This window comes from Heloderma suspectum, chromosome 2 (genome assembly GCF_057233095.1).
Source record: "Heloderma suspectum isolate Gila_16-S chromosome 2, 16-S_ref, whole genome shotgun sequence".
NCBI classification, from domain to species: domain Eukaryota; kingdom Metazoa; phylum Chordata; class Lepidosauria; order Squamata; family Helodermatidae; genus Heloderma; species Heloderma suspectum.
Window position 1 is genome coordinate 299,164,364 of NC_139459.1, and position 20,860 is coordinate 299,185,223.

The 20,860-nt window shown below is 40.6% G+C and overlaps 1 protein-coding gene across 1 annotated transcript in view; it reads right to left on the bottom strand.

The window, feature by feature from the left end:
* The window catches only part of ERC2 (ELKS/RAB6-interacting/CAST family member 2), a 705,044-nt gene that overhangs the window by 6,348 nt on the left and 677,836 nt on the right, over positions 1 to 20,860 (bottom strand). The window contains exon 16 of the mRNA XM_084832475.1: positions 8,877 to 9,011. Within this exon, the coding sequence (XP_084688601.1) occupies positions 8,877 to 9,011 (135 nt within the window). The remainder of the gene's footprint in view (positions 1 to 8,876; positions 9,012 to 20,860) is intronic.

Here is a 20,860-nt window from a genome sequence, read left to right on the forward strand (position 1 = left end):
GCAGGATATAGAGAACACCACACTCTTTCCCATCTGTGCTAGTGTAGCACAAATGCCCTTATTATGCTAGTGCAGAAGCTAGTGCAGAACTTCAAGGCAAAGGCCTGTTACAGCCACGCACCAGTTTTTCGATACTCTGATAAAGTCCTGATTAGAATTAGGAATTCTTGATAATTATATCTTTGCGAATTCCAGTAGAAACTGACCTGATCCACCCCACCCCCCGGAGTAACATTTATTATTTTATTATTATTATTACTACTACTACTATAGCTATTATTATCTATTACATTTCTATACCACCCCATAGCCAAAGCTCTCAGGGCAGTTTACAGGAATTAAAACATTAAAATACAATATACAAAGTTTAAAGGCCATTAACATAAAACACACAGACAATATACACAAAGAAAACATATAACTAAAAGCAACTTTGAACAGTCATAACCAAAGACAGATCCAGGGCCAATTAAAACTCTACATGTGCTGCCAAACGCCTGAGAAAAGAAGGTCTTAACCTGGCACTGAAAAGACAACAACGTTGGCACTAACTAAGCAGGCCTCATTGGGGAGATTGTTCCACAAGTGGATCAGACCGTAGTCACCAGCATTTGATTTTTCTGATGCAGTTTTGGGCTCAAAAACTGTATCAGTATATATTTTTAAATTATGTAATTTGAGAGAAAATATGTTTTAAAAGATGTATTTAGATGTGAATGTTCATGAAGGGGTGTTTTTTTTTAAGCTTGCAGATTAATGCAGGAACGGGAAAGAACTGACTTATGGGTGAGCAAATATGTTCTGTTTCACCCATGCCATAATAGGTTTTGAGTCATAATGGGTTTGTTTTTTCCCCTTAGGTGAACAGCAACGTTATATACCTAATCATGATGTTTTCTGAGCTGTTAATATTTGTTACATTGAACAAGCATTTCAACAAGCTTATCAAGAATTCAGCCACCACCACCACCCCATAACTGAATGTAAGTGCTTAGTGCTACCATTAGAATTGTCCCAAAATTTCACAGAAAACATTTTTTCTGAGGAAATTCTAGATATTTTTTATTTTTCTCAACCTGCACCCCCCACCCCCCAAAGAAGGCCACTTTGCAGAATAATCTCTGAAATTTCTTCACCATTTTTTTTTTTTGGCAACTGATACACTAGGTCAGGGGCATTCTGGAGGATGCAAAATGGAGGCCAGGCTGCCATCATGGTTGGCTCTGCTTTCACTTGCAGTGGCAGTGGCAGTGAAAAAAACTTTTCGGGTTGGGGAAAAAGGAGCTTTGCTACTGCCACTGCTTGTCAGGATTGATTCTGAGCACAGGGAGATAGTCAGCAGCTCAAATTCAGAAGAGGAGCAGCCAGAACTGGGGGAGGCAGCTTCACACGCCAGTTCAGATATGGGTAGGCTTCTCAGGTTACCAACTCCCAAATGGTCAGGCATGAAGCTTCCCCCTCACCCCCCTCTATGAGAAGCAGCGAGCAGGAGGAGGAGGGGCTTGAGGACTGTGACCAAAGAGACGCGAGGTAGAGATGCAGAGCTAAGAAGGAAACGCCAGGGGCGGAGCTCAGACAGTCGAACCAGTTAGCGATGCGTGCGAGGCTATGCAGGGGAGCAGCAAGCGAGGGGCGGGACCTCCCTCCCTAAGTTAGCCTAGCCAGACAGCCTCCCTTTCAAACAGCGGGCAACTTTCGGTGATCCCATTTGAATCCCCCGGAGGCAATCTTTTGCAGCCAGAGAGTCTTTTAGAATTTGCATCTGTAATGAACCTGCGAACAATGAATTAAAAGCATGAGACTGAAGCCTCTCCTTTTGTGTGTGTGTGAGTGCTTAATGAAAGAGGGGCCCAAGGGGTTTTGTGACAGCTTGCCCACACCTACCATAATATGACTAGAATCTTTATGTGGTGAAGTGGTTCTAGAATACTTGGTAGGACAGAGCCATCAATTAAAAATGCTTTCACAACGCAATCTTCATGACTTGAACTCTTCTGGCTTCCTTCCTTCAGTACAAAACCCTGCCTGACAAGACACATCACAGATGCCTTTCATGTCCCTGAATGCAAAGAATTAACATCTCAACTTGAGTTAAGTAAATCTAGTGATAATAATGTGCTCATCTCATGAAATAAGTCTTTAAAAAAAAAAAAAAGCTGATATAAGGCATCCTCTTCTTGCCTTATTGTCTGCTGCCTACAACTGATGCTTTGAGTTGTCAAACATGTAACTACTGGCCCTGAGACTATGAAAGCTTTTTATGTGTTCCAGACAATACTTTTTTTTACATACTAGTTGCCACATAAGGGATTTCATTTCTTGGGGAAAAAAACTTGCTGTGACCTGAAAAGACTTATAGGACCATTTCCCAACAAAAATAAAATAAAATAAAGTCCTGACAATGTGTTAATCCTCAGTCAGTTTATGAGAAACGTGTAAGGTCAAATCAAACTTGGTGGTGCCTAGACCTGTACATGCATCCAGCATAAACCGCTTTAATAGAGGGGCAGATGAGTTAGGAAGCTTCAGTGTCTGGGAAACAAAACGCTGTGTACCTGTATATCTTAAGTAAGGTATGACATGCCTTGTTTCAGGTTCATTTTCATGAGTATCAACAAGAACCTCCCATTTTCCAGCTATTTTTGCCTCTAATTAGGAATATAGTTGATGCTGTTATTTGTGCCATTTTCCTTCTCCTTCATTGTCCTGACTTCATTTATTAGGATTGCCTAGAGTGGCCGCGTGGGCATTATCCAACGTGGCGCTGTGTCCCCACCGATTCCATTGTATTCCCACCAATTCCATTCCTCAAATGAGACCAACTGCTTGCACAATGGAGATTTAGCGCTTTCAGGAGCAAGTAGAAACAAGTGGAAATGCTTGTTTGTGGAATGGGCAGATCATTGGCGCTTGCATAAGGGAGCTCAGCCAAGCTCTGTTGTGCAAGTGGTGGATCCTGCTTGCTCAGTGGAATTGGTGGGAGGGGTTGCTTGCACACTGGCACCATTGGACACTGCCCCATGACTTTGGTGATGTTGGACCATAGAACATTTATCTGCCTTCCACCTCTAATATGAGGATGAGGACAAAGAAAAAGTCAGAGGAAAATGGCACCAAGGAGCAGCAGTTGTTGTGCTGGGGGAGAGGGGGCTGGGGATGAGGAGTTGAGTTTTTGTGGGTTTTGAAGGTAATTTCTTCATCTGTGTTGAATGAATTAGATAATACTTGGAGCAGCCCCAATCTTACAGCAGGTCCAAACTTGTACCCACACCAGTGTCCAGCTTTCTAGCTTTAGAAATCCTTTCTATCAGTCTTCAGAATGTAGGAAGCTGCCTTATACCAGGTTGAGCTTTTTGTCCATCTAGTCCAGTACTGTCTACTCTGACTGGCAGCGACTCTCCAGTCTCAGGCAAAGTTCTTCCATCGATACCTGACCCTTTGAACTGGAAATGCTAGAGGCTGAACCTGTGACCTTCTGCTTGCATAGCCTGTGCTCTACCACTGATCTGCAATCACTCTCCCTAAAGTTCTTCTTCAAGGAACTTAAGAACATAAGAAAACCTATGCTGGATCACACCAAAGGCATATCTAGTCAAGCTTCCTGTTTCTCACAGTAGTCAACCAGATGCTGATGGGAAACCCACAAGCAGGACATGAGTGCAATAACATCCTCCCACCCATGCTCCCCAGCAACTGGCCTTTCCTCTGATACTGGGGGCAACAGTCATCATGACTAGCAGCTATGGATAGCCTTATCCTCCAGGAATTTCTCTAATCCCCTTTTAAAGCCATTGAAATTGGTGGCCATCACTACACCTTGAGGTAGACAATTGCATAGTTTAACTATGTACTATGTACTTATTTTATGTGTCCTGAATCTCCTACCATTTAGCTTCATTAGATGACCCTGGGTTCTAATATTATATGAGAGAGAAATAAAAATCTCCCTCTTCACTTTCTCCACACCATACATAATTTTATACACCTCTTACTTCCCTTTTTTATAAGCTAAAAAGTCTCAAAGCGTTGCAACCTTTCCCCATAGGAGAGTTGCTCCAGCCTCTTGACCATTTTGCTTGCCCCAAACATCTTGGTTCATAGCTCAGTCCTTTAGCCACTACAATACAGTAGCTCTCATAAAGGTAGCGGAAAGGAAAACAGGGGAAATTCTTTGTGAATTTCTTGTGTACATATATCTAATGTCTACATTGCGAATAGCTTTAAATCAGTGCAGCTCCAAAAAAGCACACAAGCTCTACAATAATCAGGATAGTATTTAGGCATTAACTAAACAGGGCCAAAGTATTCACCAGATACTTTTCAAATGATTTGAGAGAGAGGGGTGAAAAGTGCTGTCAAAAAAGGCTTATCTGTGGGGGGAGGGGGATGGTGAGATCTACCAATTGGGGGGCTGGGGAGCTTTCCATTATGAGAGGAGGTGGCAGGGGGTTTTCCCATCCCTTTCTATACTTTAACCAAAAAAAAGCTGACAGTGGACCTACAATCAGCTACATGGTGGTGCTGCAACGTCTCACCAAATTGCCCAGTGGGAACAATACCTCATCATGATGTAGAATCATTCCCAGGGGCATTGTTGTGATAAAGATGTCTACCACTGCAATGCCCTCCTTCCTGGAAAAGTTGCTCAAAATGCAACTCAAGAGTCTGACTACCCCTTCTCAGGGGACAAGGCATTGTATCTGGAGGAAGAGTCAGAGAGTGAAAGGGAATTGTCCTCAGAGCCAGCTTTGGAGGTCCCCACTGACCCAGAGACTTCAGTGCTGAAAGAAGATTTTTGGCCAGCCCCTCTTCACATTGCCAACCGTCAACTCTGAAAAACCAAGAAGCTATAGCAGAACCGTGGTCTCTCCCGCACTATAGGAGTCAATGGCTTTTGAAAAAGGCAGGGTGTCATGATTCCTTGGCCCCCTCTTTCCTTAAGCTCTCAAAAACACACAAAAGGAGAGGCTTCAGTCTCACACTTTTAATTCATTATTCACAGGTTCATTATAGATGCAAATCCTCGAAGACTCTCTGGCTGCAAAGGAATGCCTCCAGGGGATTCAAATTTCAACCTTTTGGAAAGGGCAGGGGGGAAACTACAGAAATGCCGGGAAGCCACTAAATGAGTGGTGCTTGTGGGAAAGGGGGAGTGGTCAGGGAAAGGGGTGAGGCCATCTTGGCAACCCCAGGAAGGCTTGATTGGGACCACATTTTGTCCTCTGGGCCCAAGGTTCCCCAGGCCTCCTTCAACTAAAGAGGCATATCCCACTGGAGACAGGGCTACCCACCCAGACTGAATTACAGTTCTATTTAGAGCTCAGTCTGAGATTACCTGGTGCTGAAACAACATTCAAAACATACACCAGCTTGAGCTTCGTATAGACCTTTCCATACAGTACTACCCATTCTGAATCTGAACTCTTGCCTGACTTTGTTTTGCTTCACTTGACTCTCCTGGCTGCAAAGGAATGCCTCCAGGGGATTCAAATTTCAACCTTTTGGAACAGGCAGGGGGGAAACTACACAAATGCCGGGAAGCCACTAAATGACTGGTGCTTGTGGGAAAGGGGGTATGGTCAGGGGAAGGGGTGAGGCCATCTTGGGAACCCCAGGAAGACTAGATTGGGACCACATTTTGTCCTCTGGGCCCAAGGTTCCTCAGGCCTCCTTCAACTAAAGAGGCATCTCCCACTGGAGAAATTGCTACCTACCCAGACTGAATTACAGTTCTATTTAGGGCTCAGTCTGAGATTACCTGGTGCTGAAACAACATTCAAAACATACTCCATCTTGAGCTTCGTATAGACCTTTCCATACAGCACTATCCATTCTGAATCTGAACTCTTGCCTGACTTTGTTTTGCTTCACTTGACTCTGCTTGCTGGAATCTCATCTCCAGAACCTGGCACTCCAATTACGCCCATTCCTGGATAGGGATAGCCTAGCCACGGTGATCCATGCACTGATAACCTCATGATTAGACTACTGCTCTATGTGGGGCTGCCCTTGTGCGTGGTTCAGAAGCTGCAGCAGAATGCAGCAGCTAGGGTGCTCACTGGGACACCTAGCTTTCCTCACATAACTCCTATGTTAAAAGAACTGCACTGGCTGCCTATTAGCTACCGAGCCATGTATAAGCTATTATGCTATTGTCATACAAAGCCCTAAACAACTTAGGACAAGGATACCTAGCAGCCTGCCTTCCCTTATACATACCCAGGGAAGCTTTAAGATTGTCAGAGGAGGCCTTGCTGGTCATTCCAAAACAAATGGAATATCGCCATGCAGTACCCCGACAATGGGGCTACTCTGTGGCAGCACCCACCTTTTGGAAAATCCTCCCTTGTGCATTTCAGGAGGCAGAAAATATGGCACCTTTTAAATGCCTCCTGAAAACACACTTGTTCACTCAGGCTTTCCCTGGGCTGTAATTAAATTAATCATGCTGCTCCATTTTACTGCTGTTTGAATTGTTTTTATTGTAGTTGGAAATGTTTTTAATGCTGCATTTTTAATATTGTATTTTAAATGTGATTTTATTATTTACTGTGAACCACCAAGGGATTTTATTATTTTCAGAGGGATATAAGTGTAAAAAATAAACAAACAAATAAATAAAACTCTGTCTGTGAGCTCCCCGCTTGGACCGCAATCCTCTTCTACTACACCCATCACCTGGAACAGAACATCCCAAATGACCCCATGAAAGGTGCTGGTGAGCAGGGGTAGGCCCAGTTGGCCCAATAATATATTTCCAAGGAACTTTGAAATTGGCAGCTCTTGGTAACATGCAACATTTCTCTTTCATAAAGTAAAAAATGCCTTTTGAGCATAAGAGGTTTATTAGTTGCCCAGAGTAATTTGTGGTTTCACACCAGTATTATGGTTTGGGTCAGAATTTTGTGAGTGACACACAGTTGCAAGTTTGGAAACAAAGATTTGCATAATAAAAACACAGCAATCAAATGGCAGTAACTATATGGAATGAGGAATAAAACAAAACTCAGGCATAAGCAATATGATTCATAATTCTTTAAAAAATGCCAGAACATCAATGATTCATTTACAGTTAGTTTTAGGTCTGTTTGCTGGCGGTCAGATAACTGATCTACTTGCTGGTTTACTGCATAATTTTCTAATGGCATAACCAAACAGTGTTTACTTGCTCCATTAATCTGAACTGCTGATATATGTACTATACGCTGTTACTTTTCCTTGGTCTTCTGCTCTTTGTCTCCACAATACTATTACCATTTAAGTATCACTTCTACCATCTAATTCAAGTGACTCTTTTCTGTTCCTGGTCAGTCTGAACTCTGATCGTTAGGGCTACCATTCAGTTAAAATAAAAATGGCCAGAGATCTGCAAATGATACATTGTTCAAATCGACACATTCTGAAATGATGCCCCTTTACTAGATTGTAATTTAGATTAGTTTACATTTGGGCAGATGGACATCCTATATCATTCCTATGTTTACATACCCATTCTGTATACATATCTCTCATATATTCCCTACTTATCTCAGACAAAATCCATCCCATGTTTAGTTACCTAATAATCCAGTGCCTTGAAAAAGACAATTTCTCCCACTTCTATTTACATGTTCCTTTTAGCCCTGAATTAATCTATCTACATACATTCCTACATCATTGACTTGGTTATCATTTCCTCCATCTCCTTGTACCCATGGATTTCCAGTCCAAATTTTCCTTTCCTCTCCAAGAGGCATTGATAATTAGCTTAACTTGTGGTTCTTTTAAGGGAAGCTTGAGCTCTTCCTTCAGAAGATAAACTTCAAAGAATTATAATACTGAAGATGAGATTAAAGTTATTTTCAGAAACCTTTTGGCTTCATGAAATCAAGACTCAGGGGAGGAGGGATGCAAACAGGGTGATGAAGTTGGGGGAGGCATTTTGGCTGAGCACTAGTAAATATTTTATTTCATGTTGATCAAAATTAGGAAAATGTCATTCCTATCAACTGTGACACCAATTTCACAAATCCATATCGACACACTCATCCATTCCCCCTTGTTGTTTCAGCCCTTCAACCCTACTACTCATGACTGTTATATATTACCTCCAGTATCAGAGGCAGTCAGCCTGGGGAACACAAGCAGGAGGGTGCTATTACATTCTTATCCTCCTTGAGAGCTTCCCATGGGAGGGAACAGAATGTTGAACTAGATTAGACCAGCATGGCTCATATGTTCTTCCTATGTTCATTGGATCCACCCCTCAAGATTAGCCACACTCTCAGCTTCTCTTTTTATGTGTGGCAGATTCTTTTTCTTGGTGCTGGTAGAAAATATTGTAGGCATTCTATGATATTTCAAGTTTGTGTTCTAAAACCGGAAGCAATTAAAATTGCTCAGTTGTTTTGATAATTTGATATTATAGGGCAAAGTGTATCTGAAAATTTACTTTTATAACATCAATATTATGCTAATACTGGTGAACAGATTCAATCCAATTTTATTCTTATGGCCAGGCTGAGTTCATAAAAGACAACCATAATAAATGATACTTGAATAGAACAGCTATCTAAACAGAAACCCCAAAGTCCATTAAACAAGCAATTCTTCAGAAACATTAGTTTTAATAGTTGAATCGGGACTCTTCAGAAATGCTATGAAAGCAAAAGAAGGAAAGAAAACCATAACAAGAGGAACAAAAAGCTAAACGGAAAGAGGAAGGAAAACGTTTAGATTCTTGGAGTGATGGAAATAAATAACAAAGCTATTCGTTTCAGTTCAAAGAGCATATCATTTATATTGCTTATGTTTTTCTTTGGATATTTATTTTATCTTGAAAATTGGCATGGTAAAAAGGTAAGTGTGAAGGTAGGGAAAGGAGAGACATGACTGACCTGTTCTGGAGAGGGTCTATGATTGGAGTGCTGTGTTCTGCCAGGAGATCTGTGATGGTGGTGGTGGTGATGGTGGTGGTAGTGGTGATGGTCGTCATCATAGTTGTCCGCCATCAGTTTCATCCTGTTCTGTGTCTGTTTAGATTAAAGCAAACAAAATGCTAAAATATGCTAAACATCATCATCATCATTATTGATTTATATATTGTTTATATTTTTTAAAATATCTCTAAGCAGTCAACAAGAACATTTGCTGGATCTGCACTGTGTCACTGACAATATTCCTCCCTGCTTACAGACTCAAACTTAACATTTAATTCAAAGTTCTGAGCTTCAAATCTTCTACCTGCTTGCACAACCTCTGACCAAAGAAGCCGAACACAATGGTTGTCATGGACCTGGTAGGGACATAGTGAATGAATGAATGGTTTATTATGGTCACAGACCAATATAAATTTTGATATAAAAGAAAGATGCAGCTAATTAAGAGTAGCTAAATAAAACCAATACATTTTAAAATGGCACCAACATATTTCTCCCTTGTTTGCATTGAAATGTGAAAGAACCTAGCAACTTTCCCAGTGAAACAGGATGAATCATCCTTCAAATAGAACATCACCAGCTCTTCAGAAGGTCATCCCAGGAGAGTTCTTAATAAAGGAAAAATCAGCTTCTCTCTGCAGTCTTACACAGATTACAGTACAGGAGTACACGATCACTATGGATGGCAGAGAATTCTGCCACAGATCTCGGTGAGGCCGAATGCCAGTGCATTCTTGTTGGGTTTTTTTTTTTTTTTACAAGACGTGATAGGCTACGTAAAGATTTACGTAGCCTATCATGGCTGGGTAAAAAAACACAAAATGTGTACACAAATGGCAACGGCTATGGCCACCGCCATTTGCGTTCCTTATTTTTGGCTGTCTTAGTCCACGTAAATATTTACGTAGACTATGACGGTGAAAATAAAGGGGAACGCAAATAGAGTAGCGGGCGCTATTTGCGTCCCTTTTTGATTTGCCGTTCTAGCCTACGTAAATATTTACATAGGCTAGAACGGCGAATCAAAAAGGGACGCAAATAGCACCCGCTACGCTATTTGCGTTCCCCTTTATTTTTGCCATCATAGTCTACGTAAATATTTACGTAGACTAAGACGGCCAAAAATAAGGAACGCAAATGGCGGCGGCTGTAGCTGTTGCCATTTGTGTACACATTTTGTTTTTGTTTTTACCCAGAGCCCTCCGCAGCCGGAAATCCGGCTGTGGATGGCTCTGTCCTGGGCCTGGCCGGATGCTCCGCGGAGCTGCTGCAGAGCACAGCCGGCCGTGGAGGATTCCGGGGAGGAGGAACGGCTCAGCTCCCCCCCCATCGAGGATTCCAGGGGGAAGGACGGAACGCCTCCCCCCCCACCATCAACATAATCCGTGGAAAGGTAAGTGACTTTCATACATCCCTACGATCAACAGACTCTATTGCGCCCATTCCACATGGACAGAGACGTTCATTAATAGGGAGATTACTGAATCGTCCACTTAACAGTGTAGAGGGCAACACATTGAAATGATTTAGCATAGGCCATGTAGTGGACCACATTTGGCTTACTGAGTCACAAGTTGTGCACGTCTACTCTCTAACTAGGAGGAATAAATTGACAAAACTGTATCTGTCTATATCCATATAAAATATTTGTCTCCTTCATCTACATGGAGCTGCCCAGTAGGACTCTCCTATCCAGGGCTGATCAGGTCAGTGCCGGCTTCTCAGCTCACAATTGTCAAATCTTAATTTATACCCCTGCAGTCTCTTTGTTTAATTAGGAAGAGGTGTTAACAATATTAACAATGTTAACGTCCATGCAGATCTGTTTACAGGTTTTGTACAAATCATATATAGGAAGGAACCTGTGCAACAGCTACAAATGGTGTTTGTGAAAAGTGCAATTTATATGTTTCCTGTTTTTTGCAGGGTAGGGATGGGATGAAATAGCCTATATAGAGATCTTGAGCTACTGGGTTATGAAAGCTCTGTAATGAGCATATGCTGGTGAACACGCTGTTTATTGTGCTTCAAGATCAAAAATATTTGGGTTATAATTCTATCTATACAAACTTGCTAAAATAGCAAGTCATCCTCCTCTTTCTTCTGTAGTTAAGAACCAGATACTTTCCCATTCTTCTTTATGAAATATTCAGTGCATAGTTTACATAGCTTTTACAGAAGTTGGTCCAGTAAAAGATATTGGCTTATCTATTTTGCATCACTTCTCATTACAGCAACAGAAATTACTCCATACCATGCAAAGCTCAGAACTGAGGTCACTACCCAGAGAAGCACACTACAGCCTCACTCACACCACTGTCTAGAGAACTCAGCCTAGTAACTCTCCACTCACCGGGTTGTTGGCAGTGAGTAAAAATTGCACCCATCCAGGCAATTAGTCTCAGAAGCTTTTATAAATGGTGGCCGGGGGTGGGATGGGGGGACGACAGCAATTGCTTCTTTCTATTTGACTTGGGGGCTGCCACAAAGGATTAACAGAGGCATATGGGGTTAAGAGAACAAGCAAAATGTTTGTGGGCTAATACCTTTTATGGACATATTCACAAAGCTACTTTAAAGTGTACACTGGTTGGCTATGCCCAGGAGGACCTTGGGCACTTTTAATTTGAACAGTAAACTCTTCCCTTCCAACTTCCGTGGCAGCATAGTACATGCACATACTATGAAGCATCTAGAGATGCTCTCTAGATTGGGACTTGAGTGAGCAAAACTAGACTGGATACATACAGCAGCTAGGGATGGATGGACTCACCCACACCCAGCTTTGCCGGGCACGTGCCAAGCCACCGCTGCCACCCACCCACCCACCCCTGTTCATAGCACCAAGCGAGCTTCATCACAGCCTGATGCGGGGTTGCCTGTCCTCCTAGGGTTACGCAACATTGTACGCAACATTGTGCACTTCCGGGTAGGTAATGCTGCATAATTGCATTCGCAAAGAGCCCATTTACGCAACATTACAGGCATGAATGCTCCATTACGGCCGCCAATTATGCAACATTACCTACCCAGAAGCACCCAAGCCACCCTGGTTGCGCACAGTGGTGGCTCGCTAGGAGGAGAGAGCAGATGCTGGTTTGGCTGGTGGAGTGCAGGAGGGTGGACCTCCCCTCCACAGACTCTGCGGCATCCCTAACAGTAGCCCCTAAGCAATCACCTCATGGAGCAAGAAAGGTTGCAGATACACACTTTTCTACAGGCTTCATATTCTGGGATCAGTGGTAAAACTGGACTGCAAAATACAAATATAAGCTAGATGTGCATTGTAGATTGAACATTTATTTATAAGTAGTCATTCCTCTGGAGACTAAGCATTCAAGCCTTCAGAGGTGCACACAAAGGCTAGTTATTCAGATTATAAAACACTTCAAGCTTTTATCTGTAATACTGCATTTTACAGTCCTTTTTCACCATTGGATAAAGAGGAGGAGGAGGAGGAGGAATAGTAATTTTTTTTGTTTAGCTAAAAGCCGTTACATAACAGAAGGAACATTCAGAGTTGAGCAACACATTTAGCTCTTAAATAATGAGACACAAAAGGTAACATATTTTTCATTATCAAACAACAGAAAACATACAAATTCACTAGGTGTAACAAAAGTCATCTTGAGCCTAAACTCAGACAAACATTTTTTCATCTGGATCCTTATAAAAGGAAATTGGGTAACATAATGGCCAATATCCTCAGTGACAGTTTTACAAAAAAAAACACAGGAATGATGTTGCAATGGTAATTTCTTATAGCAGTCCTCTAAGAAAACAGAGGATATAACATTAAATCTTAACTCTGTAAAAGCATACCTATGTGAAGCTAAAGTAATAAAATCCAAATTAGTGGCTTTCTGATTATCTAACTTGATAAGTGGATACAATCAAGAAAACCTAGAAGAATTAATGATTACGATATTAGACAGAAAGTCTTTTCCAGGCACAAAATGCCTTAAATGAGATTTGGACCTTTGAGAATTCAAGGACTTTACTTAAACTTTAAGCCATAAACTTTACAGACCAAACATGACAATGTGAAAATTGACACTGTATTGTCAAAATTTAGCAGTTGGACTTGTATTCCAGCACAAAAACACTTCTACACAGACATGAGCAGCAGGGGACCAACAGGTAAAGCCAGTACTTTCTTTTGGGAACAATTTTGAATCTTCTCAAATTCCTGAACTAATGATTGGCTAAAGCCCCAAAGCTCTGCACCCTATATCATAGAAGAAACAACCAAACCCAAAAGGATTTTAAGGGCCAGGAGAACCAGTTTTCTACACTTAATGTAAGGGACCTTCAAGATGGCTCCTACAATTCATCTTGCTTTAATGACAATAGCATCCTGCTCAGCATTCCAAGAGCTGCAAAAAAACATTGCTAGATAACTAATAGTACAGTCCCATCCATGTTTAGAGAGAAAAAGCTATTCAGCCGTGTGTCTAAATATGCCTAGGACTGCTGGGGAATTCTGGGAGTTGTAGGGCTTTTGTCTGTCTGAACATGCATAGGAATGTACCCTAAATGATTTAACCCACTGAATGGGGTTACTAGAAATTGACCATTTAAATATAGGGGATTGTTTACTGAACAGAATTATTTAGTTTTACTATAATTAATGCTAAGCTGTTCCTTCTGTCAAAATTTAACCAGTTGATCCATCTGCTTTTTAAGACCACTCCTGGTCAGAATGGCAGATGGACATGCATACAGTTCCCCAAGCAGTTGTCCCAACTCATTAACATAAAGTTTAAAAATAAGAGTTGCCAGCACACACCCCTGGTTAACTTCCCTCGTGGCTGAAACTGGGTGCACTCTAATTCTAGCAGCAGTACCTTGATACAGACCTCGTAGGAGCACGGGCAACCTATGATCTATCTCAAGGGCAAACAATTTAGCCCACAGACAGTTCTTATTCATAGAATCAGAAACTGATGATAAATCAGCAAACATGGCCAAAAGCCTTGCATTATTCATAATAGCTTTCCCCCCCAACAAGATAAGACAAAATGTAGCAATGATCAATAGCAGAATAGGAGTTCCTAAACCCAGCTTGCTCTTTACACAAAATACTGTTAAGGAAGACCTAAAAAAGGTAAAGGTGTCCCCAACCAGTCGTGTCCGACTCTAGGGTGCGGTGCTCATCCCCGTTTCTAAGCCGAAGAGCCAGCGCTGTCCGAAGACGCTTCCGTGGTCATGTGGCCGGCATGACTGAATACCGAGGTGCACGGAACGCTGTTACCTTTCCTGCCGAGGTGGTACCTATTTATCTACTTGCAATTTCTTGCTTTCGAACTGCTAGGTTGGCAGGAGCTGGGACTGAAGACGGGCGCTCACTCCATCACGCAGCACTCGGGTCTCGAACTGCTGACCTGCCGACCTTCCAGTCTGCAGTTCAGCGTCTTAACCACTAAGCCACCGCGGTCCCAAGGAAGACCTACTCTGTAATTTATTAATAAGAAAAGTGGCATGTATTTTAAAGTAAAGTAAGCTTAAGGGGTCACTTTCTATACGATCCAAAATATCAATTTCTATTATAGAGGCAAGAAGGGAAGGACTAACAATTAAATAGTCAATAACACTAGCCCTGAGTTAGCAATATGTGTAAAGTAAACCCTTGACTTATCCCACAGACTGCCAATGAATATAATAACATTAGGATGGTAGGTAGACAAGCTTGAGCAAGTATTTCCACTGTTGATTCAGATAACAATCCCTAGAAAAAGGTTGCAGAGGGAAACAGTCTTCCCAATCCGAGTGGAGGCTTAGAAAGTCCATCACTAACCCTAGCATTCAGATCACCCAAAACAACAATACTTATGAAAGGATAATTAAAATAAATACTAGTTAAAAGATTATCAAATTGCTTCCCCAAATCTAAGGAACTGAATAAATTTGAAAGAGTAATATAATTATTAAGGCAGACCTCAGTGCTCTTATTGGTGAGCTGAATCAAAATTGGAAGGAATACATCCCTGCAATAGGAACCAAGGTACCGAGCCTCTAATATAAACAGAGATAAAAGTAGCTATAGAGAGTTTAGTTTGGTGGTAGTGGAGTGGTTAATGATTTTATAACTGAGGCAGCATTCCCTAATGATGCAGTCTAATAGCTAACTTTATTTAAAACTGTGGCACTGAGTACCACAGACCCAAGAAATATAGGTGGGAGAAACTACACATTGTTCCATTGCATGTAGTGGCAGTGGTGGGATAATGTACAGTGTTTCTCTCACATGCAGGTTTTAGAACTACATTCATTGACTGCTACAGCATCTAACTAGGAATGTTGAGGGAGTCTGAGATGGGGGTGGAGTCCCCCTGCTCAGCCTCCCAGACTCCAGTCCACGGACTGCCACCACTTACCACACCCTGTCCAGCTCCCAGTTCACCACACTGCGCAGTCCACGGTCGCTCGGTGATTGGTGCTCGGCCGCCCAACCCCTCAGCAAGCCACCATTTTGTGAAAAAATGGCGTCCGTAAACAGACCATTTATGCAACATTATGGACATAATGTTGTATGAATGGTCCCTTTACAGCTGCAATTTATGCAACATTACGTCTATAGAAAAGCCCGAGCTGCCATTTTTTCACAAAATGGCAGCTTGTTGAGGGTTGGGCAGTTGAGCACTGCTCTCCAAGCAACCATGGACCATGCTACAGCTCACACAGTGAATGGGTGGCGAGCACGGACAGAGGTGAGTCCATCCATCCCTACCTCTAACCAGAAAAGGCCAAGAAACACTGGACACCATACAACAAAACCCAAACTGTCAAGAATGCCTATTTTCTACACATACTATGACATAGTAAGTTTAGTCACATGTTGGGGAACTGGGCATGACTTGGGAGCATCCCTAATGATCTATCAGTAAAAGATACATTGTATCAATAGTTTTAATAAGGAATGGATGAAATCACTTTGCTGGAAATCTTACAAGGAGGTTTTAAAAACCATTTTAAATGGCTTAAAGTGGTCTAAACTGTTACTAAAAATTGCTTCATTTTTTTAAAATTGGTTTCAAAATTTCCAGAAATTTTATAGTTTTTTTATAGACATCTCTGGTCTCCCTATAAAAGTCTTCCTATTATGTTAGGAATAATTTTGGAGGAGTAAAGTGCTTCACAACACCAAAATGATCAAATTCAGCTTGAAAACATGCTAAATTTTGCTTTTTAAGACTCCCATAGCAGTTTGCTGCCAGCATTCAGTGGCAAACTGCCTGTTGTTTTTTTTTGCTATTGCTGCAACTTTCAACAGCAGCAGTGAGCGGTGGCAGGGCCTATATTGGCCCATGGGGGGAGGGGGTGTTGCCCTCCCCTGGTTTAAAATCTATGTACAGGATTATTCCTGCAATTATTTTTTGAAATATTTATAATAATGCAATAGATGTTGGTGTTCTGCTTATGATCTCAGGAATAAGATTTGGAGACCTGCTGAGCACAGCGTGATCAGGAAAACATATGCATCGAATATTTCTATTTCTTTACCATAATGCAGGCAATCCCATGCATGAAAAAATGTAATGTGTGAATCGACCCTAACAGGGAGGCTAATGCAACATTCTTCTTGAAGGCCAAAACTGTTATCCAGAGGGCAATGTGGGTTTACTTTTCACTGAATGACTGAAGTCATAATTTAATATGAGTTGTTGGCTGGCATCCTAAGTTGTGGCGTGCTATGGTCCATGGGGTCACAAAGAGTCGGACACGACTTAACGACTGAACAACAACAACAACAACAGAAGAAGAAGAGAAGCTTGCTACTGACCTACAGTTGAATGTTATTTATTGAGTCTTAAACATACAATAGTGCTAATCACATGAGAACACCTTTGCCACCTATACAGTACCAAGTATTCTAATGTATTTGAAGGATTGGAGTATATACCCAAAATATATATTTCCAACAAGAAGCTTTTTCTACAATAATGAAGAAGTTGCTCTTAGGTTTTTAGCAATCAGGTTCCTAGCAAATAGCACCTTGGTTACTGTACGTCTTGCAACATTTTTCTCCTTTGAAAGAAATTCTTAAAGTTTTATTTGTTTATTTTCTTATCAATGAACAGCCTTAAATTTCCTACCTTTCAGCTGTACCCTATAAAATGCACAAGTTAAACAAGATGATATATGCAATCCTGAAAATGTTTCCTGTAATGAGGTGTTGGGGATTAGGCTTGTCGTGGGATAAGAACTGTGAATGAATGATGCCATCTTCTTAATTTGGTGCTGAAATATAAATAAACCACTTTTAATATTTCTTCCTGGTGAATCCAAACCATAGGCACAAAGCCACTACTAATACTAGGGGAGGTTTCACAATTTGATCAGCCATCCTTAACCTTTTATGTCTGTTCACCGTAAGTCTTAAAAACAACAACCAGTGCTAGAATTTTAGTAAGATGTCAGAATTTTCACAGGACAAGATGATTTGTTTTGGTAAGTTATCACATAGCTAGGGTAACAGAAAAACAAAGTTTATGGTTATATAAACTTTGGGCTTCTCTTGTGGTTCTGTTATAAGAAAATACAAATTTCTATACTGAATTACTCTTTCACTGTGACGTTATTTCTACTTTAAAATATAGACTTCAACAGTCTTTTGTGGTTTCAAGGTTCCAAATATACCACAATCAGATGTTTTAGGGGGGGGGGGATGAAAAGCAATAGAAAATATGGAATGATTATAATTATCTTTATCAAGCTTTTAAACCAAATACTGTGAATTACTGCTGCCTGCTTTACTTACTAATTCTTTTAAGGTTCAGTAGGCTCTGAAATGCCAGGTATAGTTTTATTCCAGGAAGAAATTAATTAACTAGATTGGAATTTGTCCAGGACCCCAAGGGCTTTATATCTCTATACTTGCAAAAAAATGTGATGGGATTTTTATTGACGACATATGTTTAAAAGCTTAGTTTATCGGGGGGGGGGGGACGCAGTGTATTTCCAGCAGCACCGTGTCCATGGAAATGTGCTGCTGCTGAACAATATTGATCTGGAGGGGAGAGTGCCACCTACTGACTTCATAATGTCACCACTTCCTGCAGTTTCCTGGATTTCCTTCAAAATTATTTCAAGTCCATTATTGTACAAATCTGTTCCTATTGAGCATGAGAGAGCAAAGCAGAATAAAATTCTACATTCTAGTACTTTGATTCTGTATGTGTTTATGAGTGTCTAAAATATGTTAGACTCTTAACTGTAGAATATCTATTTCAGAAAATACTGAGACAATATATCAAGACTGATCTTAGCTTGCTAATTCTTCTGAAACTAATATTTGATAGTTAAATAATACAGTTTATAACTCTATAGAAATAAGATTTTCTCTTGCCTAGTATTTTAACTTCAGTTTTTAAAACATGATTTCAGTTGCTAGTAAAATAGCAGCATTTGAACTCTAAATGTATCTCCATGGTTTGACTTGATGGTTAAATAGTGGAAACTTCAGGTGCAGACTACTATCCTGACAACAGTACGGCACAGAATGAAAGGGAACGAACATGACAAATTTTGTTCCCCTTTTGGGAATCGTGTCTGGCCAGATTCCTATGATAACCTGCTGCAGACATTGTGTGTGCACAGGGAATTGGGCATGTGGGTATGGTGCAGATATATAGCCAGTTATTCCATGGAAAAATGAGTTTTAGAGAATTCTAATCTAAATTTTACAACAGATTTGCCTGGGAATCTTTTCTGTGATCATTCATTTAATGGAACCAAACTATGTCATGCAAATTGGTGCTTAAAGTTTATCACACTGTCAAGCAGGCCGCAGGTCGGTAAATTCTTTAACCATCTCATCAACACTAATGGGAACAAGCAATAAAAGTCATATTCACATGCGGTTGATAAGACACATTGATAGGATAAGAAATATTGTAAGGTAAGCTTGACTAAGTATGATTTCTTATCCTGCAATATGTCACCTTTTGAATGGAGAGGTCCCAGTAGACAAAGGGTTCTGAAATGAAAAGAATTTGGTGAATGTGCTGATATGCACTGAATATGTCTTAGATAATGAACAAGAAATATGCAAAGTCGATGATAAGACTTTATTGCAAAGTCTTTATTTGAGAACATATACACAGAACTGCCATTATACAACTTCCACTTACAATCGTGTTTGAAACATATATGCGCAGCCCTGCTCCCCTATTGCAGCCCCATCTGCACCATGTTATTTGTAAGAAACTTAAAAGTGGTGGAGAGGCATTCACACCTCTTGCTCCTAATGTACAGTTTGACTGTGAAACTTCAGTATGACTAAACTGCTTTAGAATTATGGCTTAAATTGCTGGATTTAACAGACGTTGCCTTGCAACCATAAGGAATTATCAGTGCTCTGAATTCCAATTAGTTTCACTACTGCTAACAAGTGAAAACAATTTTGCTATTAATTTGGGGAATAAGGACGATTCTGATCACACTACCATCAAAATAGGAAGTACATTATTTGGTGAACATTGTGAGGAAATGAATCTAGGAAGGTGTGCAGGGCCAAACCTAAACCAAATGGTGACCCAGACAAGGAGTGTCTTCAGTACCTCCCCCTCCATTATCTTTTTCATTCTTTATTATTGCATTTGTCTCCCTTTTCATGGCTTCAGTACACAATCTGCATGCATGATTTATCACTGTCATATAAGACAATAAAGGTGCATGTTAGGACCTGTAAATATGTATTTATTTATGCCATATATAAGCAAATAAAAATATTTCTTTCCTATATGCTTAGTTAAGCTTAGCTTAATTTTAGTCTAATTTTTAAAATAACTGAAGTGTGCTACCATCAAGAAAGTGAACTGTGCATACTGCTTCCCTCAAGTTTACCTGGATGCTTCAACAAAGTTGAGACATTTGCATTTGCCTCAAAATATACAAAATATGGTGCCAAATTTATGCATAATAACAGCAACCCCCTAACAATATTCTTGTATTCCTAATGTAAACCTATTAAAGTCATAGACATACTATAACCCTACTGAAGCTCATGTGATTGGAAACCACTTATTACACTTTTTGTATGCATACCACGTGTGCATCCCAAATACACTACAGATGTGGATCATTCATGTCAAATATTAGTAGAACATTTGTCTATTTGCTACTTATCTCTCTCTTGTAAGGTCCTCATTTTCCCCCACTGTCCTTCATGTAAATGCTAGATATACCTTTTTTTTTATTGATCTCATTATCATTTTGCCTAGCCACTTTACTAAACTTCTTTATGGAACAATAACTATCTGTTTTAGAGAACACATTAACTTGGATCCAGACTTAGTCATGCTTAGATTAAATACATTGAAATCAATGGGACTTATGTTAGTCATGACTAATTTATTAATTTTAATTTAACGTATTACTTAATATTAAACCCTCAGGACTTCAGTGGGTCTACTCTAAGGATGAAAACCTATGCATGTTTAGATAGAAAAAAGTCCTACAACTCCCAGCATTCCCCAACCAGCGTGGTTGATGGGGGAATGCTGGGAGTTGTAAGACTTTTTTCTGTCTAAACAGGCATAGGATTGTTCCCGAATTCTGAATCCAACCTATTGTTTATATGATATTAATATGTGGTAAATGAAGCAGAAAATTAAAACAGCTAATTTGGGCATATATGGTCTAGGATCCAAGGGACCACATGCATACTGGGGCTTTTCTAGCTCATGTTTCTACTGCAGCCCTTCATGTCTCCCCCCGCAAAGTCTTGAAAGGTCACCTATAAAGAGTTTGTCAGCCACAGGAACAGCAATTGATGTGGTATGAAAGAATTCACCTGGAAGAAAAAATAAACAACCAACATGCTCCCAGTGTATGTGTAGAAATGCCTCCCAATCATGAATGTGGATCTCTGCCATAAAGCTTAAGAGCATGAAGCAACCACCAGTGCCAAAACTCCACATTAGTGACATGCCCAGTAA